Here is a 27,424-nt window from a genome sequence, read left to right as displayed (position 1 = left end):
CCTTCTAGACCCAGGGAGGACACAAGTCCCCTACAGCACTCAGATCATAACTTCCTGTAACAGCAGCTACTACCCAAGCAGAAGACAGCCAGCTCAGTTCCTCATACCCTCTGGGCCTCCTCCTTCACACCGCGTCTTTCCAGGCCAGCAGACCTGCTTCTGGACCAGCAGGCATGCAGTCCTACACCTTGAGACATTCCCCACCAACCCCCAAACCTCCCCTCATTCCTACGGTGCCCCTCACATACTCAGACCCTAGCACGCCCTCCAAAGAAAGATCAGCCAACTCCAGCATGTACCAGAATTGCAAAGAAGCCAATTAAAGAGAATCTGCTGGAGGGGTCTCACTGAGAACCTGGAGAACTGGGCTGTACTCTTTTCTGAAAGTCAAAGGCATGGCTGGAAGGTGCCATGCCTGTTCCTGCCATGGGAAGCTCACTCGCTGCCGCCACTTTCTACAGACCCCATGTGCGCCCTCTTGCCAACTTGCCTCCTCTAGTTCAACTGAATCCACAACTGGGTGTTTATAGAACTTACTCGGATGTTAGGACACCCCACTGGCTGGTGGTGTGGACCCTCTTCCCCTCATAACTTCAAAGCACCCTACATCACACTCCCTTTAGAAATGATCAAGGGAGCTCAGTGGTGGTGGCACAGGCCTTTAATTCCAGTAATTGGGAGGCAGAGTAACTGTGAGTTCAAAGCCAACCTGGTCTACAGAGAGAGTCCCAGGACCGTCAGGGCTATGCAGAGAAACCCTGTCTTGAAAAAAACCAAAACAACAACAATAATTAATGGTAATAATAAATTAAAAAACAGAAATGTTCAAGGGAAGACATTTCCCTGCCCTCCCCAAGGGGCTCCCCTATCCTTTCCTGCATCTCTTCTTGCCACTCTCCCTCCTCCCACAGTCCACACATCAGAAGACTACGATCCACAGACCAAACTGCACTTTTTTAAACAACCAAAACCCAGCGTGAGCTTCTTATCGGCTGCAAATGATGAACCACTCACCTGAAACAAAGGGATGGACACTGCAGCTGACCCTCACCCTCACCCTCACCCTGAGTAAGTTCGTTATTTCCTTCAGGGGTCTCACAATGCTGACCCTGAAACTACTTTCCTGGGCCTCCGGTCTAGCAGGTGAATAATTAACTCCACCTGGCTATGAGAGTGCTGCCGCTCCAACTCTGCGTGCTCTGTGGGCCTCTCAGCTCAGGTAGCGAGCACCTGGCAGCCTGCTCCACTTGGCTGTGCAGAAGCCACAGGGCACACACTTCACCGTTCCTTCAGGATCAATAGAAAGGAGGCATGCAACAGGCTGTTCGGGCCAAACGCCAAGGTTCTTTCAGTCCTCGTTATGAAGGCTTTTTCAACTGACTTCCTGTGCTGTAAATAACATCAGGGCTCAGCCTGGCCTCTCTTCGGGCTTCCCAGTATAACTGCGCACCCATCACCTCCATCTCCTCCTCAGTAAGCCCTGTGAGCAAAACCTCTGAAGACTGACCATCTGAAACAGAGACCAGTGTGTCCTACGCCCAGAGGATGGACTTCCTATACCTGGCAACTTTTATTTCACCTGCTCTGAGTGCTCATGACCAGTCTGCCAAGTACCCTTGCTACTTTCTCTCCCAAGGCTGATCTCAAGCCTTCTCCCTGTGTTCTGCAGAGAGCTGGAGACCAGAATGGAATAGTGAGATTAGAAAGAGCAGGATGGGACTTCCAGGGGAGCCAAAGGACCAGTCTGGGGAGCACTTACCACTTCACTCCTGAATCACCTTATAGAAGCAAAAGGTACCTTCCAGCTAAGTATCCCCTACCCAGTGTTCTGGGTCCTGCCCTTTGATCATATTCATTTAGCATGGGGACAGTCTTCCTAAGAAACCTGCATCCTAAGGCAAGCTTCAAAAGGCTTTAAGCACAATTAAGCTGAATTTTTGTTGGTAAAATATTTTAAGCCATAATCTAATCTGGTGAAAAGATTAGGGATTTATCTTAAGCAGCAGTATAGCCGGTTCTTATCTCAGAGTAGTGAAGACTTCTAGTTAAAAGTCTGCACTTATCAGAGCCTTCCAAAGCAATGATCGGCTTCCTGTGTTAAAGCCCCAAGGCAGTCTCTCTATGCACTCTGGAAGATGCATGGCAGGCTTCTTTGTCAGCAGGCTGGGGGCACTTTTACCCTGAGGTTCAACACCTGAATGCTGCAGCCCACAGTTGGCTAGGCCAATGCCAGTAAACAGCAACATCCACCCAAGCCAGCACCATCCTAAACGGATTAATAATCAATTCCAATATTGCCCAATTACATTAATTGAGCAACATCTTCATCCCAGAAGACGCTGATATTCATTCTGTTACTGGAAGAACTTTATGGTTTAAATGTGATTTTGAAAAAAGAGTCCTGAAGGGGCTGTCAGAGACCAATGCTGCCCCTCTGTGCTCTGAATTTCAGTTTAAAATAGATACTGGGAGACCCATGTTTGACTTTCTTCCATCTCCAGCCCCAAGGCACACAGAGTAAAGGGAATCTGGACCTAAGTGCTGGGGTCTTTAATGACTCCATCCACACCCATAGACACTCTTCGTGTGTATTGTGCTTGGCACAGGGGCAGGCAATGGGAATAACTGCCCTGCAAAGGAAAGCGCTCCCCACTTCGTGGGATGAGAATTCAGAGGTTGCACAAATACTAAACTTAATGTCATATTACAGGAAGCCTAAGTATTTTTGATGGGCCCATAATTCTACCACTTCATCTGCTGTACATGCTGCAAGCATGGTTTGGAATATTAATGGAAAGGTCCCTCATTATTAAACTGCAGCATTAAAAACAAGATCTGCCACCACTAACAGCCTTACACAAAGACATCTTCAGAATTTACATACGTTAAAAATATTTCCCTACCATACAATTTGAAAGAGACTTAGCTCTGTGAAGCGAGAGCAGGGCTACTCCCACCTGCTTCAGACGGACAATGAGGGCAAAGGTCCTAGCCTCCCTATGACGGAAGTCTCTGGAATCAACTTCCCTCCTACAAGCTCAACTCCACAGGGTCTGGGCTGCCAACGTGCAGAGCCACGTGTACAAGCCCAGCTCAGAAGGCCAGTGCTCATCAGAAGCACGTGCCCACTCTGGCACTCTGGGAGTGACCGCTAGCTGTGCTGCGGATTGCTGCAAGCAGACTATTGAGCTATACAGATGTAAAGACAAAGGAAGGCCCGGAGCACCTCTACGGGAATGTCCACATGTCACACTTCACTGACACAAAACCTTAGGCTGTACCTCTGCCCAACTGTGACGAGGCTGCCTAGGTTAATGAAAGAAACCTTACAGACGCAGATTCACTGTGTTATCAAAAAAAAACCAGCATGGCAGGTCAGAGCCTGAGCTTTTGAAGCATGAGGTAAGGTACCTTGAACGTCAGGTTCACTGGAAAGGCAGGCAGAGCACCAGAGCGTGGCTGAGGATCACTGCCTGTGCCTGTCACAGTCAAGATGCAAGAAACAAAAGCCTTACAGGCCCAGCCCTATCATGACCACCCCCATCCCCTCCAACTCTCTCACTCCATGTGCCCCTCCTCCCTCCGTCCCTCCCCTGTCTTTACAGGGATGATTTATAGCCTGCTCTAATAGCCTCCCAAGGGTCTTCAGAAAAGGAAGGATGCACTGGTCCTGTCCTTCCCAGGTATCCTGTGACATTCTGGGTGCTAAACACAACCATGCTGATATGAAGTTCATTTGACGGTCACCATTTTGTAAATTACATGCAAAAATTCACTCATAAATGTATGTTTGATAAGACTTCAGGAGGCAGCCGGGCGGTGGTGGCACACGCCTTTAATCCCAGCACTTGGGAAGCAGAGGCAGGCTGATCTCTGGGAGTTCGAGGCCAGCCTCCTCTACAAGAGCTAGTTCCAGGACAGGAACCAAAAAAGCTACGGAGAAACCCAGTCTCGAAAATCAAAAAAAAAAAAAAAAAAGAATTCAGGAGGCCACACATTCATAAAAATGCACAGAACCTTTGCTTCATGAAGGCAATGCAAACAGTATAGAATCTGTCCCCACCCAGGCCGGCTGCCTTTGTGCATTTACACTGGGAACACTAGAATGTGCACAGGTGACCATGCTGGCCAACGTCAGTCAGAGGCTCAAGGACAAACCATGTGAAGCAGCAGGTGGGTGTGAGCATCCCGAGGACAGTCCTCTGCTTGTGAACGTGCCTTCTCCAGGGACTCTGACTCACCATGTTGTCACCCCAGGAACTGCGCCCCTCGAGGAACCAGGTCTAGACAAAAACAGAGCTCCCCAAGCCAAGGTGTGCATGTGTACAGTGTGACATCTGTGCACCCAGAACCCAAGGCTTTCCTGGCCTTCTCAGGCCACCAACAGACAGACACCCAGTGTCTCCACAGAATCTTCTCTCATGTGCCACACCCTATCTCACCAAGAGGAAGCTGCAAACTTCTCTTTATTCCCCGACCCCTGTGATGGATTACATTTCAGATTCATCCTCAGGCAGCCACCCCCTAACCTGGGGAGGCTGCAGCACAGTACCACAGAAAGAACATCTGCCTCTAGCCCGAGCTCTGCCTGTCATGTGACAGGGAAGGATCACATTCATGCTGGTTCCTTACTTTCTGATCTGCAGAGAAAGCCACAGCAACAAAAGCAGCCTTCCCCGAAGAGCCTGATCACTCTCAGAACATTCCCGAGACTGGGAAGGATTTGCTTCTGGTAAAAAACACACACGTATGCATGTGCACGCACACCACACAATCACCTATAACATCAGGAGGCACACCCACGCTGCATAGTTATATGCTGAGATTATTTTACTCAGAAAGCCAGGCTGCTATTTTCCTATGAAAATTGGAGATTTTCATCTGCTGATAAACTCAAATTTTCTAAAATGTGTTATGGATAAGAAAATTGAGGGTTGGGGGCTAAAAAAGGAACGGGGTTTACACAGTTCAACTACACAAGACCCTCTGGCACCACACAAAACAGGAACAGGACAAAAGAATCCAGCTGCACTAATCTCAGCAAACACTTAAGACACATGGAGGAAGCAGAAATCCACCCCCTGACCACTCCTTTCTTCCAGCACGCCAGCCACAGAGCACTGGCTCCGTCCCACACCAGTCTAATGACTCGAGATGGACACAGAACGGCCGTGACAAAGCAGCAGGCACAGTGTGTGCCAGGTGTGTGTGAGGTCCAGCAGGGGAAGCCTTCCGTCGGTGTTCTGTCGGTGCTAGCTACCAGCTAACTGCTCCCAACTGAAAATCTGACTCAGGAGTCCAGATCAGGCCTTGCACACTCAGAGAAGAGCATGCAGGGGGAGCTGGGGCAGGTGCTCCATAATGAGAGGCACCAGCGGGGGCGAGGAATCAGAGCCTGAGATAATGAAACACCTTGTATCTTTCCAAAGAGGTGAATCATTTTCTTTTAGGTGTCAAATGAATAGCCAAATGTATCACAATCAAAATCTATCATGGAAAAAGCCAGACAGGCACTCACTTCAAATGAGAGGTGGCCTTAACAATGCTGAAGCTAGGGACACTGAGTCACTGGTGTCTAAAGGACACACACTCCCCCACAGCTTCTCTGAGCATTACGAGTCCTAATGAGCTGCAAGTTCACCAGTTTCTAAACACATTTAAGCTCTAGCACATCACTCAGACCTCCTTAACTCTGAAAACCAGTTTTCAACTTGGGCACTTTATCAGCCTCTTTGCAGAAGCTAGACCCTGGGAAATGAACCCTGATAGAGCCTATGTTCCCCAACTCCTCAGCCCCACCTTTGCTTTCAGTAGGCAGAGTGCACCTCCAGTAGCTGGATGACATGGGCACCATCAGAAGTCCTTTCAGGAAGATAATTACCCAGTGGTCTCCCACAAAGTAAGACTGAGTTTACCTGTCTCTTTCTACCTATCGTCAAAGTGCAGACTGAACTCCAAAGCACGGAGGCACTAGCTCTGAGGTCAAGGCTAAAGCCACTGTTTTAGTTTTGCTCCAGCTACTAAGGTGTAGAGGCTGCAGGCATTAAAACAAAGAGACATGGATTATGGAAAGCCAGAGGTGGAAGAACCAAGCTTTTACCCTGGGCAGGGTAATGGGAGAGGTGAAGAGAAGTCCGCAGCCCCCTGCACAACCCTGAACATACCCACTCTGACGAAGCCCTAGGCTTAGGCCCTTTGGAACCCACCCATGACCTCCAGACCCAGGACTTACCAGACACATTGAGAGAGGCCCCGGCATCAATGACCCCACTGTTAGGCCGCACGCAGTACCTGCGCGGTGCTGTGGTCTTCACTTTAAAACACACATTTCTGTCTGTTGGGTTGCCAAGTTTCAGGTTGGTGGTGACGACATCAGTGAAGGGACCTAAATGGAGAGAGAGAGACAAGAGGTTGTAGTCCTGTGATGAAAGTTCAGGGGACAGAATGGTTTGGCAGCAGTGATGAGAGCTAGGGTGTGCGAGGAGCCATCGCTGCTGTGTTACAGAAAGGAACACAGCTCAGAAGACAGGAGGCCTGTACGAATGACAGGGTCTAAGACCAGACGGTCCAAACCCAACGACAGTTACTTGTGCTCAATGTGCGCTTCCACAGAAGCCCAAAGAAATCTGGCAGAAACTATATGAAGGCCCAGGCATGGGTCCCCAGTGTACCAGGTGGCAGGTGGCAAGTGACCTCTGGGAGGTAGGGCTCTGTAGAGAGGAAACTCCTAACAGTGTAACTGCAAAGACAGCTGGCCTCATTCCGAGCCCTGCTAGCAGCTCTAAGCACCCAGGCTCCTGAGAAGCCTGGAGTGGAGTTCTGTGGCCCTGGGCTACTGTTTATTACTATTACTTATTCATTTCCTCCTTTATTAGATTTTTTAATTAAAGAAGTAAAACATGCTTCTTAAAACAAACCAAACAATGAAAGATGTATGCAGAGAAGTTAATAAGCTTCATCTGTGCCTGTGGTAACTAATATCAACCATGTGGGAGCTCATACCACTGTCTAGACTTAGTAGCAATGTACATGGTGCGGTCCGCACAACTGCTTCTCACTGGCTAATCAGTGGGCACCTGACCACTAGGCTTACAGGGGTGGGGGGTGTCAGATCAGGAGAGGTGAACTGCAAGACCTCTTGTCATGTGCACATGCACGTCTGTGTTGATGCCTGTGTGTTGCTATGGAGCAAATCCAGGGACCTGGACATGTCCAGCCCCTGAATTATATCCTCAGCCCTCCATCATTTCAAGTTCACCTATTTTCAACACAAGCGCTACATCTTTGTTTCCTATAGGCAGGCTTTTCGGTTCCACCTTCATGTTTATAAGGGAGCAGAGGAGGGAAGTGTGTTTCCGTGGTTACAAAGAATATCTACTAGCTCACCTGTCATGTCAGGAGACCCAACAGACTTTCAAAGGTATGCTCACCCATGCTTCCTGTGCTGCTGAGGGCAGGATCATCCTTTGTCCATCTCCGCTCCTCGCACCGTGTCTGGACAAAGTAAAGGTCTCAAGACACATGCACCAGGAGGAAAACTACTCACAGATTATTCCAGAAAATGACTGCCTTAGGCTGGCTTCCTCTGAGGTACTCAAAGTATGAAAGAATAACTAAACACAAGCTTAGCTTAAACACAAATGGTGGACGGAGAGGGAGAGGCTCGAGTCCAAAACCAAGCACACTGCAGCAGTGCACCTACAAGGGAGCACTGATCGTCCATGTGGGACAGATGTGCACATTGGGGGACACTCCGAACATCAGACACTTTTCACATTTGCTGATGCACATTCTGAAATCCCAGACACCTGCTGAATCTCATTGTGCAAAACACACCCTCCCTGTCAGCCTCCTGACATGGCTCCTCAGCTCACCTCCCTTCACATGTGGTCACCAGCCACAGTCATCCAACTTCAGGTCCCTCAACCATATAGTAACTGCGGGCTGGAAGCCGAGCGCCATCTCAATACAGGGACACAGGTAGGTGCCCTTGGCTGTAGCACCTGCTGTCCCATTAGCCCCTCCTCCACTGACCCTGCTCTCCATAGCATGGGGACCACGGGGATGCATGCCTATGCTGCAGCAATGCAGCAAGACGACTGTACCACCCTCTTCTCATTTCACAGGCAACATCTTTAGATCCAAAGGCCTGAAGAGGATGTCTCCCTCTGCCTACCTTTCAGGAGGCCCTGCTCTGGCTCTAGGAACCAGGCTGGAAGCCAGGAAGGGGACTAACCACCCCGCTACCCAGCTGGGAAAGCATGGGAGGCAGCTAACCTGTACCCAAAAGGTTGACAGCCACAGGGAGTCACAGCTGGGTGCTGACAAGACACCACCCTTGCAACCAGTTCTTGGCCTCTAGGGAGAAATGAGACACTTAGTGCTGAGAACGTCCAGGGGCTTACGGGAATTCTACCTTACTCCACCTCTGTTACACACTGGCTGACTCATGGAAAGATGGGAAGATGTTGATCCCCCTTTACTTAAGGTGGGAATCACTGCAAGTAAGCAAAGTCTATAAAAAGGAGAGCTAAAAACAGCTTTGGTAAGCCTGCATGGGTACAACCTGCCAGGCATGAACTTCACAAAACACACCAACACTGCTCTCCAAGTGCAGGTGTTCAGACAGCCAGGATCCTGGGGGACAAAGTCACCTCTGAAAGGGCCCGTTTCCAACACCAATAGGCCTACAGGAAAAGGGCCCGACATAGTGGGTCATTTGGGAGAACAGAGGCAGGATCAGAAGTTGAAGGTTATCACCTTTTGGTACATGGCAGGTTCTAAGCCAATCTGGAATGAGTCCTGTCTCAAAAACCAAAAAGGCATGCTGGTGGGAATGCAAACTTGTGCAACCACTTTGGAAAGCAGTGTGGCGGTTTCTCAGGAAATTCGGCATCAACCTATCCCTGGACCCAGCAATACCCAAGAGAGGCCTTATCATACAACAAAAGTATATGCTCAACTATGTTCATAGCAGCATTGTTTGTAACAGCCAGAACCTGGAAACAACCTAGATGCCCTTCAATGGAAGAATGGATGAAGAAAGTATGGAATATATACATATTAGAGTACTACTCAGCAGTAAAAAACAAGGACTTCTTGAAGTTTGCAGGCAAATGGATGGAAATAGAAAACACTATCCTGAGTGAGGTAAGCCAGACCCAAAAAGAGGAACATGGGATGTACTCACTCATATTTGGTTTCTAGCCATAAATAAAGGACATTGAGCCTATAATTCGGGTTCTTAGAGAAGCTAAAGAAGAAGGAGAACCCAAAGAAAAACATATAGGCATCCTCCTGAATATTAACCTTCATCAGGCGATGAAAGGAGACAGAGACAGAGACCCACATTGGAGCACTGGACTGAAATCTCAAGGTCCAAATGAGGAGCAGAAGGAGAGAGAGCACGAGCAAGGAACTCAGGACCGCGAGGGGTGCACCCACACACTGAGAGAATGGGGATGTTCTATCGGGAACTCACCAAGGCCAGCTGGCCTGGGTCTGAAAAAGCCTGGGATAAAACCGGACTCGCTGAACATAGCGGACAATGAGGACTACTGAGACCTCAAGAACAATGGCAATGGGTTTTTGATCCTACTGCACGTACTGGCTTTGTGGGAGCCTAGGCAGTTTGGATGCTCACCTTACTAGACCTGCATGGAGGTGGATAGTCCTTGGACTTCCCACAGGGCAGAGAACCCTGATTGCTCTTTGGGCTAACGAGGGGGACTTGACTGGGGGAGGGGGAGGGAAATGGGAGGCGATGGCAGGGAAGAGACAGAAATCTTAAATAAATAAATAAATAAAAGGCAGACATACAGAGTGGTCATCTGAGCATAACCCAGTCACTTCCAAAGAGTGGGCTGCAAAGCTTTCTGAAGAGCTCTGCCACAAGAGCACCGAAACACAGGCAGACCAGACACGTAACAGACCCTACCACACACAGAGACCTCATGGAGGGCAGAACATTTAAGATGATTGCCCCAGCTCCTACTGTCTTCCCCCTCTGCTCCCATAAAGCTGGGCCGAGGAGCCCAGGTGCAAAATTCACCGACCTCTTCTAGGACTCTATCCACGAGCCAAGTCCCGGTGAGCAGCACGCTGTAGCGAGCTCTCTGGGCCCGCCTATTATGTGGCAATCTAAATGGTGTTTCAATTTACACGAATCACATAAAAGACGGTCTAAATTATTAAAAGACAAGCAATATTGGTAACAGTGAGTGGGGATAAAACAAGCAGTATTTCTCCCTCAACACCCTGCCTTGGGTCTGGGCGTTAATTTGTAGCGCTCTAGAGGGAGCCATGCTGGAGACAGATGCAGCGCAGACATCACTGCACTGCTAGAGCAGCAAAGTCTCATGGGTAAAAACCAAGGCATTCTGTAAAAAAAAAAAATTAAAAAAAAAAAAACGGGCTAATCCTCCTCGCCCCACTCTGGGCAATTTATTCCAAGAATTTTATTGAAAATAAATTCGATTTAAGTAATTACAGGAGATAAACCATGTTAGTGTTCTCCTTTCTCCTGTACTAATGAATTAGAACACACAAAAACCTCAATAAAAATGACATGACGGCTTGTGAGCGTCACTCAGATTTTCCTAGTCACTTCCATTTCATCAAACTGCCATTCCCATTAAAGCATTATGTAAAAAATGGGATTTACTCCACAAACATGCATAGTTATTACCAATGGATTTAAACATTGCTTATAAAATACAAAGCCAATTTTACAAACAAAACCTTCAAAAGTTAAGGTTTTTCTTTTCCTTTTAAGAGATGAAAAAATGATGTGTGTCTCTAGAGCTGGAACACACCGCCTCCTTTAGTTACTTTCTTCCGGGTCACCCATCCCTTGGTCCAGATATCTGTGTGAAATCAGGAATGACACATCTCCAGCATGAATGAGCAGAGGAGCAACCCCAACCTGAAGTAAATTCCCGAAGTGCTTTGACATTTTTCCTTCTATGTCACAGGTGGAATGGGTTCTTCCTTCCCGTTACAGCTGTGTGCACCTGCAAGCATTTATTAAGGTTGCTGAAGATGCTCATGAGACAGCATTAGCTAACGGAATATGAACTCCTCCACTCGTTCTTGGAGGGACTAGATCCAGCAAAGCATGACATCAACCACCCGCACCTTCCCGAGGCCCTGCAGCCTGCCCCGCTGTCTTTGAAGTTACTTAAGAATGAAAGGTCTGGATTCCATTTGTTTGAAAAAGCAAAGAACACAGACACAAAGGAAATACGTGTGTTCACAAAAGTAAACAGTGAGGAGGGGGGTCCTTCTGTTGCAGGTCACAGGATATAAGCTCAGACTTACAGTCCTATCTTCAAGTTCAAGGGAGAAGGTAAGTCACAGTTCCAGGTACTGAGATCTCCCCAGAGACAGTGAGACCCAAGTCAGGTAGCGGAGGTTCACGTGTGCAATCCCAGAGGCTGAGGCAGAAGGACGATGAGCTCAAGCCAGCCCGAGCTACAGGACGGGATGCACAAAAGGAAAATTCTAGGCTAGAATGAGGTGAAGTCCTATTTCAGAAAGAAACAGGACAAGACAAGTAAGCTGGACAAGTTACCAATCAGGAAATGTCCAGGGAACATCTAAGCACTCCCCCAACCTTTGCAAGGTCTGAGCACTTTGCAGTGCCCAGTGCCCAGAGAGCATCACTGACACAGAACTCCTCCTGTCTGACCCAAACTCCAACTTCACAACACAGCAGCTGAAGAGTTCATATCTGGCAACTGTAAAGGCCACAGTGAAAAGTTCAGGAACTCGGGGCCCAGCCTGGGTCTTTCTCATCTGCAGATTTAAGCATGTCTCAGGATTCTGTCTGCTAAGTGGCAAGACTATGTGTTGAAGAGGCAAAGAAGGCATTTTATTTTTAACCCACAATTCACTTGTACTAGAAAATAAAGATTAACAATGTCTAAAACAGCCAGGTATAATGGCTCACATCTTTAGTCCCAGCACTCGGGAGGCAGAGGCAGGAGAATCTCTTTGAGTAAGTTCAATTAAGGCCATCCTGGTCTACAGAGTAAGTTCCAGGCCAGCCAAGACTATATAGTGAGATCCTGTTTCTCAATGAATGAAATAAGTAGATACTAAATAAGAGTCCTGGAAGGTAACACCTGGGACTTGGGAGACTTTTCAGGGAAATGAGTGTGGTGGAATCCATGGAAGAAAGAAGTGCTAAGCTGGGTTCATTAAAATGCCAAACCTGTGGGCTGGGCTGAAGTTCTGCAGAAGTGCACTATTATCTAACACTCAAAAAGTCCTGAGTCAGCCTTTAATCCCAGCACTCGGGAGGCAGAGGCAGGCGGATCTCTGTGAGTTCAAGACCAGCCTGGTCTACAGAGCTAGTTCCAGGACAGGCTCCAAAACCATAGAGAAACCTTGTCTCGAAAAACAAACAAACAAACAAACAAACAAACAAAAAGTCCTGAGTCCCATCCCCAGCACTAAAAAATCAAATAAATAAAAACATCTGCTCTGCAAAAGGCATTCCAACAGGCTGGAAGGACAATCCTGCTTCGGAGCTATTTACAGGAGGGCTATCTACAGAAGATACACCTGATAAAGGATCATCTGTCAATTGTACGGAAAACTGAAACCCAACAACACAGAAAATGTGTCACATGGTTTAAAAACGGACAGAAGAGATGCAGACATCTCACCAAAGACAGGCAGAGGGCAAAGGGTACATGGGACAATGCTCACCACTTACTCTTAGGAAAATGCAGGCTGAAAACACAATGGCAGGTCACCACTTTGCTTCCCAACACAGCTGAAGTCAGTGCAGCCACTCTAAGAGGCAGCCAGGTTGTTTATTTTCTTCTCGTGGTGCTATTCAAAACTGAACTGAGGGCCTCACACATGCTAGGCAAGGGCTCTTGCATGGAGCTGTAACCCCCCGGCCTGGTCCAGTAGGTGTTTCTTACAAAACCAACCACAGTCTCCTTATCCGAGCCAGGCATCACTCTCCTTGGTGAAGTGGAGACTCAACAGCCTCACCAGAGACAAAACCAAGCCCTTCAGAAGGTAGAGACAGTAAAACGTGGAGCATCCAGACAGAGGGATAACAGTCACTAAAATATAAGTAATCGAGCCATGAAAAGGTATGGCAGGACCCTAAATTCATATTCTAAGTGATGGTCACCACGTGGCATTCTAGAAAGGGCAAAAACACAGAGATGACCCTCTAAACAATAAGCGGCCACATTCACTTCAACCCTACAGAGAGCCTTCAGGCAGAAGCAAGACTTTTGATGGACGCTGCTGGGACAATAAAACAGTCCTTGAGGTCTCGATACAATAGACTCTGTACATGTGAAATATATTACAATTGGGAGACACAGATCTTCTGAAGTCGAATTTGCTGCTTCTACTTATTCTGTCCCAGTCTATTCTCACCGAGGACCAAGGCCTGCCACCTGCATTCCCTTCCTGACTGTAATGCCATACTTGTTCCTACAGAATGGAAACCACAGATCACATGACTTTGTCCCCTGATCATAGCTGGTAGTCAGTGCATAGTGTAGTTCCAGGAGCAGGGTACTGCACTCAGCAAGGCTTGAAGAAGAGCACACAGAGACCGAGAGGCTGAACTCTTTACCAGATGTCCCTGCAGCGTGGCTTGCTCTTCAACCTCAGCATCTCCCCCACAGGACCACGGTGCATGTTTGCTTCCATTTCCACGGACTGACTACATCAGTTGTCACACCCACGCCTAGAAGAGGGGACCAGCAGTAGCAAAAGGGTTGGAGGAATGGACAGGCCAGCATGAGCGCTTCCGTGCTGCTAACAGCACCAAATCTGAAGCCCTCTAAGTGTGCCCTGGTTAGAGCTGTTCCGGTTTTTAAACTTCCCTTGCTTCAAAAAAACAAAGAGTGAGCAGGCTTAGTGGATTATGGAGCAGATGCCTATAATCATAGCTCAAGGGAGGCCGAGGCAGAAGGATCAAGAGCTTAAGGTCAGCCTGGGCTGCACAGTAAGACCTCGCTCAGAGTTGAGAGCGTAGGGAGGAAGGTCAAGAGGTCATATAACATGTTCAGAGAAGACCAGCTCTTCAACAACCATGAACCCTCCAGGAAGGACACAAGAAGTTCTTGTTTTTCCCAAGTCTATCCTCCTAATCTCACACATTAACTCAGTGCTTTGGAAACAAAACCAAATCATTGTAACCAGTATGGTTTTAACAGCACAGGCTGAAGCCCAATCCTATGGCTCTCATTTTGAAATAATCACAAGAAAATTACAAGAAAAAATAAAGAATCCTGCATATAGACAAAAGATTGTTCCAAAGAAGTTTTAGACCCAAAGTATTCTAAACTAATAAAGCATCCTCTCCAACATCCTCATGAGACAGGTGGCTGCGGAGAAACATCACAGCCGAGGAATCAACACCCAGGGCTGTCACTGACAGCAACATCAAAGAAGCCAAGGGCCAGCTTGGCAGAAGAAGATGACAACCCCCTACTGGCAGCTCACTGATTCCTAGCTTCTGAGCCCCTTAAACTGCCTGTCAAGGAGTCCTCCACAGGTGGGAAAACTGGCCAGCACTCTCCTAGCTTAAGAATCCAATGACCAGAGATGCTAAGGCATGCTGTGGGACAATGGTCTGTACCCTGTCACTTGTATTTTAACAAAACATTGATTGGCCAGTAGCCAGGCAGGAAGTATAGGCAGGGCAACCAGGCAGGAAGTAGAGGTAGGGCGAAGAGAACAGAAGAATTCTGGGAAGAGGAAAGACGCCATCTGCAGTCATCACCTAGACACAAAGCAAGCAAGATGAGAATGCCTCACTGCTAAAGGTACCAAGCCACGTGGCTAGTACAGACAAGAATTACAGGCTAATTTAAGATGTAAGAAAGAGTTAATAAGAAGCCTGAGCTAATAGGCCAACCAGTTTATGATTAATGTAGACCTCTGTGTATTTCTTTGGGACTGAACGGTTGCAGAACCGATGAAGACAGAAACCTGTCAACAAGGACAGGCCTGAGATCAATCTCAGGAAGGCACCTAGAAAACATGGGATGCTATGCAGGAAGGACAGCCCAGGAAACAAAGCAGCCCTGAGGCTTTGGACTCTAGGAGGGTTCTCGTGTGGAACATATGTACTACATTTCTTGAAGGGATATGACACAGCGATGGGAAAGGATGAACCGGATCCGTATTGCAACTGCTATTCTGAAAAGCATGAAGGACACGTGGCTCATAGCTCACTGATACAAAGAACATGGAGAGACCATACTAAACTCTGATGAGTAAGGAAAAGCAGGAAGTACAGACTGGCAGACAGAGAGCAAAAGCACACCTAAATTACTCATTAAGTTTCACCTATCTCATTACAGAAAGGTTTAAATTAAGGTTGGTGCCCACTAATGTCTACCTATGCTATGTCTGGCGCTTTTTCAACTATGTGGCTATTTCTGTTTCTACATAAAGAAAGCTCCTGTAGCCAGACATGATAGCACACACCTTTAATCCCAACACTTGGGAGGCAGAAGCAGGTAGACCTCTTGTGAGTCCAACGCCAGCCTGGGCTACACAGTGAAACCCAGAATCATAGGGAAGACTGTACACAGCTCTGCAAGCTGGCTCCTGCCCAGAACACCCTGTGGGCACTGTCCTAATCTATGAGCTGTCAGTTACATAACTTATACAAATCAAAGTTACAGCTTAGAATATGCTCAGCCCAGCACTGGTCTCAGCAACTCAACTGTGACAGAAGTTGTTTTCAGATCAGGAAACTCACTTACCGAACAGGACGCTGCTCAGAGGATGTGGCAGGTCACCGCGGTAATCACAGCACTTGGGAGGCTGAAGCAGGATAATTGCTATGAGTTCCAAGCCAACCTTGGCTACAAATGACACACACACACAGAACCTTTCTGTGATATTCTGGGTTTTCTTAAATGTAAAACTCTCTGCCCATATACAGCATAGCCTTTTACACTTCCTTATGACATCCAGCAGGGCAGACCCGATGCAAGCTGAATTTTATATACCTATCCCAAAGGGAGCTTAGAAACCAAATGCTCCTGTCCACAATCTTTACCACATCAACTAACAAACACCCTGCAAGCTTTCTCTACCTAAAAGACCAAAATCCACGTTCACAGTGACCATAGAGAGCAAGCCATTTTCCATAATGACAGTCTACGTACACAGAGAAGCCAGCTGAGGGGCAGGAGTGACCCCAAGGCAGGGGCCCCAACTTCTCTGGGTTGCAGCTACTGCAATGCAAATAATGCTTCACAGCAGCATCAAGCTCAGTTACAGGACTCCTCCATGTGGCCCCCTCTTTGGTACAGATGACACAGCCCGTGGAGGACATGGGTGGCCTCTGTGTCTCTGTTCATCTCACCACTGTGGTTTCTTAGGGTAGACTATAGTCTGGTTTCCCTGTCACTGAAGACCCTCCATAGCCATTCCAGTGAGAGGAGATTCAGATGGAAATACCATCCCTACTTTGGGAGGCAAGCTCATTCTTCAAGGCTCTGCTCAAATACCCGCTATTTTAGAAGGCACAGGGAATCCCTACAGCCAGGGATTACTCCTTTCTACTTCACCGTAACAACGAGCTGACTTCTGCAGGTATGTCTACGCCCAGCCCTAGCTTCCAGGTTTCCAGGCCCACTATCCATTTCCCATCTCTCCTGGCTTATTTTCTTACATTTGCACTTGCCACACCTACCCAACCTGCCTGAGACCCACTCTCCCCACGCTGCCCCTCTGCCAAGTCAGCTCTTAGCTTCCCTATTTAGTCGGCAGCAGATCCTGGGGCTCCACCCTCAAGACGGTCAGAACCCAGGTACCTCTCATCTTTTTCTCATTGTTGCTACTCTGGTCCACCATACCTGTCTTTCTTGTTCAGAAGTCTAGATCACCTAAGAGCCATGGAGTTCCCATGTATAGTCCAAACTACCAGATACATCAGCCAGGCCATTTTAATAACAAACTTTTAAAAGCACTCCTCATTCCCACCACAGCACAACCCCAACTCTCAGGTAGTCTCCCTGTCTGTGCCCTTACGAGCTCATCTTGCCTCGCTATCACTCAAGGCACAAGGCTGCTGCCCTTGACCTCAGGGACTCATTGTCACCCGCCTTACACTTGTCATTCTCAGGGTCTAGAATGTTCTTCCTACAAATGGCTTATATTTACACATCAGTTGTATACATTCAACCTCTCAGGTCACGTGTAACCAACCGCAGTAAAGTGGCTCCCCAGTGCCCTATCTAAATTGGGGCCCAGGAGTCAGAATCCAGCTCAAGGAAAGAGCACATGCATAGATATGGCCCCAAATTCCATTCCCAGAACCACAAAATCTTTTAAATATTTTAAAGTGTAAAAATAAAACACATTTTTTAAATTTTTAAAATAAAACACATGAATAAAAATAAGTGACACATATAAATAAAAAGTAAACACATGAATAAAAATAAGTGACACATATAAATAAAAAGAGCTGTTCCTAAACCCTTTAACTCACGTCAGTCTTCACTCAGCATTAACTTCCACCTCGTTGGAAGATGAACTCTAAGGATTCCCAGTCTTTCCTCCCTCACAGCAGAAGTACACTGCAGACAGCAGGAAACGACTAGCAATGGTGCAGGCTCTAGACTCTCAGGCGAGAGAGATAAGCACTACTGCTTCCCACCCAGAGGACTGGAGACAGTAAGCCCACAGGGGGATCATTCCAGGGCTCACTCAGGCACACTGAAGGGCCATTCCAGAGCTTACCTGGAACAAAGAACAATGTCTGCAACTGAGACCAACATGATGTATCTCCTAAGCTCTTGTGGCACGAGCCTGAGTCTATTATAATAGCCTTAAGGCCTACAGTAAGCTCTTCAAACTAACTTACATTATTCTCCTATCACAGCTGGTGGGCAATGCAAGTTTGAGGGAGCCAAGGAATGTTTTTAAAACAGAGAAGTCTCAAGGTCACATTTCATTTAAGAATTTTCTGTTAGCCCAGGCAGGTAATGACAGGCAACCTAGAAGGCTGAGGTAGGAGGGTAGAAAGTTCAAGACCTGCCTGGGCAGCTTAGTGACACTCTTGTCTCAAAATAAAGTCACCCTTCCCCCACAGCAAAGGGCTGGGTGTGCAGCTCAGCGGCAGAGGACCTGCCTAGCAAGCATGAGGTCCTGAGTTGATTCCCAGCACTAGAAAAATGAAAGTCCACTGATTGTATACAAAACAGTTCAAAATATGACAGAGGCAGGTGGGGCGGGGGCATGCTACCGCATCAATCCTGCAGGGTGTGTGCAGTTAGCAGGCGAGGGAGTTAATGATTCAAATGGCTTCACAGGTGTGAAAACGAGAAGAAGGGAAATAAATGATGTTTGCCTAACTGGACAAAGGACACTCCCAAGACACAGGAACAGGTTCAAGGGTGAGAGGGTAAATCACTGAGGAAAGGTGGATGGAACAAGTTGAGTATAAGGTTTCCATGACAACGAGGTTGGCAGGAGGTCTAGTCAGCCAAAAGAGCCAAAGGGCCTCCTGGAGATGCATAGCAGGCAGGGTATTGTGTAGAAAGAGCTGAAGGTATTATTAATGGGTAACACAAGAAAGGCAGGACAAGGGAAGCCTAAAGCCAGAATCCTGATAAATGGAAATAGAGGTACCAGTAAAAGACGAGGAAGAGGCCAGCAAGCACGAGAAAAGCCAAGGACAGGTCAGGCATCACAGAGAGAAACCTGATGATGGAGGAGGTCCTCAGAGGAGTAAAGACAGGAATGCAGAGGCAAAGAGAAGACGTGAAGCTGCATCTCAGACTCACTGTATCCGCAGCTGGCGTGAAGGAAGATTAGCCAAGTGAGGATGGGGGAGGAAGGCTCTCTTCAGGGAAGAGCATGCCACAGGTGCCTCTGGGACAAGGATGGAGGAGACAGAAGAGAGGACAGGAGAGGCCGGGGGAAGTATCAGGGAGCTAACTGATGAGCAGGAAGTATATGTGTTGGTGAGGGGGCATCTTGTGCCCTTGAAGGAGAGAGAAGCCCCAGGCTTTCCTGAAAACACTGTGTCCAGTCAGTGGGCTGCACATAGCAGGAGACTCAAGGAGGAGAGAGGCAGGCCCCCAACTGACCTGCACATCAAGATAGTCTGGTGCTTTAGCGTCTGCAAGGGGACTGCGGAGCAGTGAAGCAGTTATAGAACCTTGGAACTGAGGAGGAAGGAGTGTTAGGGAGGAGGGAACGTGGTGTGTGCAAAAGTCCTGTGACCAAGGAGAACAAAGGCTGGAGAGGGAGACGCCGGTCAGAGGGAGTGACAGCTGGGCATCTATCTCACTGCTGAAGGATCTAATATCTATCCTCCTGGCCATGGGTGACTGTAACACACTTAAGCAAGATATGGCCAGATCTGCATTTCTGGAAGCTGTACCAATGTGGACAAAAAGACATGCCTCAGACTGTTGGGAGGCCATAGTCTGCCAGAGAAAAGCAAGCCCTCCACAAAGAGAACGGGATGAAGGGGGCCCATGGCAGTCACAGCCTCTCTAGGCTGCTTGACCATATAAATGTGACTGCTACTCCATGAGCTAGCAGGCAGAGAGGAGGGCAAGGAGAATCAACCCAGGGCATAAATGGTAGAGAGGAAGGAACACCCAAACACCACAACAGTGGCTAAACACCCACTATACACTGACACAACGGGGTGCACCTCAAGCTCCCCTGGACTTGCCAAATGCTTTCATCCACCCAGGACACACCTCAAACAGAACTACCCATAGGAGAGATGTCACTAGATACAAGGCGACTCACTCTGGCCAGCTTCTCTGCCCAAGGCTAGCACACAGGACAGAAAGCTCACGGCTCAGCCAAGAAAGGGCTGTGTAGCATCTGGAAGGACCATTTAGTCCAAACAATGTTTTCTGGGTAAACTCACTATTATTCCTTTAAAAACGGCGGGGTGGGGTGTGTGGACCAACGCAGGATAGACGAGACATGCGGCTCCCACGTGGGTGCGCTTTAATGGGGAGAGGGAAACACGATAAGGGATGGGGTGTGCGAGACACACAAGGGGCCAGAGAGGGGTGAGAGAGAGAGAGGGGGCGAGAGAGCGAGACCTCGTTGAAGCTCGCTTTTTAACGGGAAGCACAAGGTTATCTGGGAGGAATGACCCGCACCTGGGCACGCCAGTGCGCCAAGGTGTTCGTACGCCAGGAGGAGTCTGGGAGCTGTAGTTTCCAAGGAATAACACTCACCTCTCCTGATTCACACTTCGCCAGTCTCTGCAAGCTGAGGCAACCTCTACCACCATGAACTCTACTGAGCCACCCAAGAAGTGGGCAGAACCACAGCTTGCTTCTGGTGAGGCAGAGCTATAAAATGCCACAGAACCTGAGAGATCACAAGAAAGCTACCAGCTTCCTCAGAGCCTAAGGGTCAAAAGATGAAATGACATTAGATTACCCTGGTCTCTTCCCTTGTTGGACATCTGAGGGCAGACAGGTCACCAGCCACTGCTGGAGTCACCTTGAAACTCTGGGTGGAGTTCCTGCTGTTACTCAGAATGCAGGTGGGATAAACTTGTGCCCAAAAACGCCCCCATCAGTACTCAAAGGACATGGACTTCATGGACTACACCCTTTCTTGAGCGGATCAGTCCAGACTATCTACCCAGTGAAGGGAAGCAGGCTAGACTTTGTACATAAAAATTAAAAAGTGCTAGGACCTTCAAGATGAAAGGAGGAAATCACCCTACTTGGTCATTCGCACTTCACTTCACGCACTTCACTTCACGTGGCTGTAAACCTGTCACCTCTCTCTGCAGGAACCAAGCCTCCTTGAAGCACTGAGGGTGGGGGATACATTTTAAATATCCCTTTAAATTTCAAATGAGACAATCAATTTTAAATAATGGATATTTACTCTTAACATTTTATATAAATAACAAGCATTTTCTTGTGAGATTATCTAATTTTATCAGCAGCGCTGACTCCAGACACCCCTTCCAAGGGGGGCGTCCGGAAGCACCCATGAGGACGTTCCCAGTCAATAACAGCTTCTCTTTAAAAAAAAAGATGCATTTAGCATTTTGAAGAAAATGGAAATTTCAGGAAGTATTTTATTACCAAACCATTTTTTTTTTTTTAAAGAAAATCTTGGAATGACTCAACTTCAGTGGCTCTGCTTCCAGAGCTCGGCTTCCTGAGCCACTCTTGTTTCTGAGGTGGCCGCCCAGGTCCCTAGGTAAGGGCTTCAAAGAACCTGTGAACAAGGGCCAAAGTCATCTGGGTGTGATGTACTGACAATGGCCTGAAAGGGCCTGAAATGACAGAAAACGAGGGGGCTGCTGAAAACCATAATGCAACTTTGTTTTAGCACAATTCAAGGCTTTTATTTTATGAAAGACTCCAAGGCAAGCCCGTCCTGACTAATGGAACCCGCTCTCTGTGTTCATCTTCTGTCATCTTGCTGACGGCTCTGCTCCCCCTGGACAGGGTCATCTTCAGATGGCACGCTTTGTACCACGGAAAGGGACAGATGAAGCAGTCTTCACCTGAGAAGTCCAGTCTCTGTTCTGACACTCTCCGTAGCACCTGAGTGCCTACCAAGGGACTTACTCCCATGCTCCGTCCCTAATTTTCAACTACTTAGCCTAAGACTGCAGGCGCAAAATCCGTCTTTTTGGAAGAGAGACGCCATCTAAGAGTAATAAATAAAAGATGGTGTTAATGCCGCTTAGGAGCCGTCTCTTAATAACCATCAGCTCAGACTAATCACTTCGATAAATCAACATGCGGATGAAAAGTTATTAGGGAATTACCAGGCCGCCCGCCACAAGTCCTCACGGAGACGCCGCCTTGCCTTCCAAGTGCAAGGCCAAGGACTGCCAAATGTTTTTAATAAAAAGAAGCAGAGAAGAGAAAGTTACCTTCTAGTTCACACTTTTTCTCCTAGGGATAAGGTTGCACGAGTAAACAGTACTATCAATGAAGATTTAAGTCTGACTCAAGCCCAGTGAACTAATGCCGCTATATTTTGATGAACAAGCTGGTTAATAATTAAACACATGAAAATCATCTATTCAGGATGGATTTAAACCACACGGCCGTCAGAAAGCCTTAACCAGTCTGCTGACATTTTGTTATGCTGTACAGGACAGTCTGAGGCCACAGACAATTTCACCCATCTTGAATCACCCAACAACCTGACCACCTGAATCTGTTCTCTCCACACAAAAGATAGTGTCTATCCACAAGTTTGGAATGCTCAAGTACCCAAGTCACAAACGGTGTTGCGACTGACTTCTCAGAGGTCACCAGCTTAGTGGCAGAACCAGGCAAGGAGGAGTCAAATCCACAAGCAGCTGGTGCCTCATCCCAGTGAGGTACTTAGCAGTCATTCCCAGCTACCACTACGAATACAATGGGGTGGGGGAGGCTTGACTCCCAGACAATGACCCAAATGTACAAGACACCACTTACCAGAGGAGATCTGATGGGACAGGAAAGACAAACAGAGTCTTGAGAGGATGGATGCAGACACATGTCAGAGCTCCCAGAGAGGTGTAAGTAGCATCAGGCCCTGGAAGGTCGGGCAGGGAGAAAGGGAGAGCACTCCTTCCACAAGCCTCTGAAGCCTTTCACTCTCTCAGGAGCTGTCCTGGCCTGAAGGAGCATCTACAGACTTCATAAAAATCAGGGGTCTTGGAAAGCCCTACATACCCCACGTCTTCCCATCTTCCTGTCTCCTCTGACTGTTGAATGCAGGGCAGTGCAGCATGATCCACAGAACTATAGGAATCTGTGTGTACATGCCCATGTGTGTGCATGTGCACATATATATACATATATGTGTGTGTGTGCTATGAGATAACCTTCTATATGCTGTAGGTTTTATTTCCATTGGTTAATGAAGGAGTTTCTTTGGTCTATAGCAGGGTAGAAAGAATAATGCTAGGTGGAAAAGCCAAATTGAAAATACAGGGAGAGGGAGAGGAGGGAAAAAAATAGAAAAAAAAAAAGGGAGGGGAGGGAAAATACAGGGAGAAAGAAGGGCAGAATCGAGGGAAATGTGAGCCAGTTGCCCAAGAAGCAAGATGCCAGCAGACTGGTAAAAGCCACGTGGCAATAGATAAATAGAAATGGGCTAATTTAAATGTAAGAGCTAGTTAGTAATAAGCCTGAACTATAGGCCAAGCAGTTTGTAATTAATATTAAGCCTCTGAGTGATTATTTAGAAGTGGCAGAGGAACGGGGCAGAACAGAGAAACCTCTATTTACATGCATGTATGCATATATGTATGTACATGTATGTGTACGTATGTATGTATACATGCATACGTGTGTGGTGCTGGAATCAAACTGAAGGGTCTTATACCACTGACTGACATCACACTCCTGCCCTTTTGGGGTTTGGTTATGGGTTTGGTTTTATTTTGTTTATATGTTTTCTTGAGATGTAGTCCAACTTGATCTTGAACCCGCAATCTCCCTGCCTTAGTTTCCAGGGTACTTGGATTATCGGTGTATGTCACCATGTCCAGTCTATAATGTATTTAAATTTAACATACCACACAAAATCCCGAGATAATGCAAATACTACATACCACACCATCATCTTCAACTGAAGTAAAAGTCTGAGGATCCCCAGAAAACAAGGGCTTTGATTAGCTCACAAGTGTAATCTAGTAAGAGGAACTGCAGAAATCAGAGTCCTTATTCTCAACAACACAAAGGACACCAGGTAAATCTGAAGGCTCTCACCCTTAACACAAAGAGCTAACTACTGGGCCTCTCATTTTCTTGTCTCAGCACCCAGCTTAAAGCAAACAAACCAAGAAACTAAACACCCCAGCTGGCACCACCCACAATCCCAGCACCAGGGAGCTAAGGCAGAATATCCGCTCCCTCCAGATCTGCCTGAAGGGCACAGTAGGTAAGGCTTCATCTCCAAGAGACAAGGGCTCTGTGCTCACAAAGCCTGTCGGAAGCCCACGCATCCCTGGATGCTTCCAGAGTGAGGACATTCGGACATCAAACTTCTGGACCATCTCCCTGGCAACTAGTGATGTTGGCTGAAGAGGTGTCACCTTCTTAGCACAGCCATCCACTCAAGGGCGGCAAGAGGAGTAAGGTAGCTGCCCAAGGTCACACACAGGCAACTAAAAGAAGTGGAACATGATTGTCTCCTTCCCAGATCACACACCAGAGGACATGGTAGGGGCGCTTGGAGCTTCAAGGCTCAACCCAAGGGAGGCCCAACAAGTCATCACAGTCTCAACCTGGTGGATGTGCAGGCCCGACTCCTGTGGACCAGCCAACCCTGGCCTTTCATTCTGCGCCGCACCTCCTACCCATGCCATTCCCAAGAAGCAAGCACCCCAGTTTTTGGATCTCTATGCATACCACCATCCACGTCTAGAACACACCCACCCACTTCCACCTGCTGTTACTGGACCTCTGTAACCAGCTTCAGTGACGCTCCCCATGCTCCAGGCTGCACTGCCCACCATGCTCTCCCATCTGGACCATCTCATCTGTCCCTTCTTTCCCGGGGTGGAAAGGGTGGGTGAGTGAGTGCCGAGGAAGGACGGGTGCGCACCATCAACCAGACTTGGAATATTCCTGGGTCCCAACACATGGATATGGACCAATGAGCCAAGTTAGGGGGAGGCAGAGCTGGGCTCCTGAATGAAGAACTCCAGGCAACCCCGGTGAAGCCACTGACTTACCATATCCACTTTGGCTACCTGGCTTTCAGTCTCCTCCAAGGAACCCAGAGACCACCACAGAAAGTCAAACAAAGATGTCCCTCAATGAAGTTAGAGCCTGATATCCCCTAAGTGGAAAATGTGTTTAAGTAAGAATGCATTCAATCTAACTCACCTTTCTGAACATCACAGCTGACCTCAACACGCTCCAGACTTACATCAGCCCAGAGGTGCATGGAACCAGCTAGCACAAAGCCCGTTTTATAATAATCTATTAGTCAAATATTTGTGAAGTCGGTAATCCCAGCAGTCGAGAAGCCGGAGGGCCTTCTCAAGGTCAAGCCTGAACGAGGGCCAGCGGGATGGCCCAGTAGGTCAAAGCACTGACTGAACAAGACTGCAGCTCAAAATTCAATCCCTGACACCCACGTAATGGACAGAGAAATGGCTCCTGTGAGCTGTCCTGTGACCGCTCCACGTTCACTGCGGCACACATATCCCCACAAAGAATAAAGGCAAAATAAAAAGTAACAATGCATGCTGACGATCTTACATGTGTGCACACACACCATACAGAGACAGACACCTTGTAGCGATGACAGGATCCAAACACACGGAAGCATCAACGGTCATAACTGGAGGCTGCAGCTCACTGCTGCATAGCCACAGGGAGGAGCACACACAGGGAGGACCACACCAAATTCCAAATAGCTGCTAACAAACAACACCACCTCTCTCCAGCTCCAGGTGATCCTGGTAAGTGGGGGGCTTCTGGCAACTAGAATCCACATTAACGGGATATTTTTATTTGAAAATGTTTGTGTATGTTGTCTGTGTGTCTGTACAACTTGCAGGAGTCGGTTCTCTCCTTGTACAACATGGGTCTCAGGAACTGAACTCTAGTCGTCAGCCTTGGTAGCAAGCGCCATTAGCTGCTGGGCCATCCCTACAGCCAGTGTTAGGCTTCCTGAAGTTGTTTTGGGCTTAACTGGACAGCCTCTGCTTCCTCAGCCGCAGCTCAGAAGCGTCTCCCGGGAGTCTGTGGGTACAATGGCTAAGTGTGGCAAACTTCTGAAATGTCCGTATGTGCCAACCGGGTAGCCGTACACTGCTTCCCAACAGTAGAGAAACGGGTGACTCTCGGCATCCCAATCATGAGCACCTGTTGTGGGCTACATACAGACAATACTGGGCGATCACACCAGCCAACCTAAAGTCCACCTTCATAGAGTCTAGCTTCATCCTTTCCTTCAGAGCACTTACCACCGCCTGCCACCACCATCTTGCTCACTGGTGTGATGAGCTTTATAGGCCTCCAGTGTCCACTATGGTGGCTCAGAACATGCCAAGAAGGAAGGAATGGGCCAGACATGGCCCCTGTTGCCTCATGACCCTTAGATTTGGTGAGTCTACATATACACGTACATAAATACGTGTGTTTGTATGTGTGTACATATACATACATAAATGTATGTATACACACTATAACATGCATATTCTGTGCATACAGTTGTATGATGTGCACCTTTTTATTCACGTGTGCATGCTTACATGTGTAAAGTGCACCTTTACACACAAATGGATACAGAAAGTGTATGAACTACCCAAAAAGTGTGCACAGGACTCCTGGGCTGTTGTTGGCTGCCCGGGGTGGGGGTGGGGGGCTGACAAGAAGGTAACTCACACAGACTCCGTGCACTGACTCCACATGCATGAATTAGGCGCCTGGTGCGTGCGGGCCTCCGGCGGACAGTGTCCTGCCCTCAGGGCGCGTCCCTTCCGGCGCCGGGAGCTGAGTGACAGCTCCCGGGCCGGCCGCCCGCTTACCTCGGAACTTGAGCTCGTGCTGTGGCTCGAGGCTCAGGACCTGCTCCACCTTCGCCATGGTCCTCCCCGTCGGGGGCGGCGGCGCGGGCGGGGGGCGGCGGCCTGGGCGGCGGGGCGCAGGGGCGGAGGGCGAGGCCGCGGTGCCCGGTGAGTTTACGGCACGCACGCACGTATGCACGCACGCCCCGACGCACGCACGCACTACGCAGGCACGCTGTAGAGGCCGGCCCAGCTGCGGCCAGAGGCTCTGGCGGCGGCGAAAGGGAGACTGCGCATGCGCATGGTGTCTGGGGCTCAGCAAGGCACTGCCCGGACGGGGGAGGGCGGAGCTTCCACACCAGGGGGCGTGGCCTCGTGCGGTTTGGGAGGAGGAGCAGTCTCCAGTGAGTCTGTTTAGTTAGCGCCTGCGGGGAGAACTGTTGTTAAGTGCTTTACTTAATAATAATAATTAACAAGAATAAACTTCCACTTTCTTCCCACACGTGTGGTGCCAGACTCTGCTGAGCCTGAATATAATAAAGTACTTATTATTCTTACAAACACGATGTTTATGGGTTAGTGATATGTGCTAGGCCTTGTGACAGTTCATAAATAACAATTATAAATATAATAAACAGGCAATTATTGTTTGCTTATTCCGTGCCACTCTGCTGAATGCTTTCAGTAACTGTCATAAATAAAAGCTATTCTGCACTCATATTTCCAAGCAGCAAAGCACTACCCCGAACTGTTTGCTAATAGATACCATTATTTGTTTATGCAGGAAATATTTAGAAATACAATAACTGGAAAACGACCTGCTTCACACCTTGCTTAGACCTCATGGAGAGAATAAACTGGTTACACAAATAAATCACATAATTAAAAGAGTCTCAGAGCCTAGATCTGTCTAATGCCCAAAATAGGCACACTCTAAGCTCATATTAGCGT

General features: G+C 48.1%; 1 protein-coding gene across 2 annotated transcripts in view; it reads right to left on the bottom strand.

Annotated features, from left to right (window-relative positions):
* Vapb (VAMP associated protein B and C) overlaps positions 1-26,680 on the bottom strand; it is a 37,831-nt gene extending 11,151 nt beyond the window's left edge. The window contains exons 1-2 of one of the 2 annotated variants that reach the window (XM_050152869.1): positions 26,495-26,680; positions 6,233-6,385 (exon numbers count right to left, since the gene is read on the bottom strand). In XM_050152869.1, the coding sequence (XP_050008826.1) occupies positions 6,233-6,385; positions 26,495-26,552 (211 nt within the window). In that variant the 5' untranslated portion in view covers positions 26,553-26,680. The remainder of the gene's footprint in view (positions 1-6,232; positions 6,386-26,494) is intronic. The other variant, XM_050152868.1, reaches the window with a different exon arrangement.
* Positions 26,681-27,424: the final 744 nt, after the last annotated feature.

This window comes from Alexandromys fortis, unplaced genomic scaffold (assembly GCF_014885135.2).
Source record: "Alexandromys fortis isolate MF-2015 unplaced genomic scaffold, M_Fortis_MF-2015_v1.1 scaffold_81, whole genome shotgun sequence".
Taxonomy (NCBI): domain Eukaryota; kingdom Metazoa; phylum Chordata; class Mammalia; order Rodentia; family Cricetidae; genus Alexandromys; species Alexandromys fortis.
The sequence above is the reverse complement of the archived record's forward strand: the minus strand, read 5'-3'. Positions and strand labels throughout refer to the sequence as shown.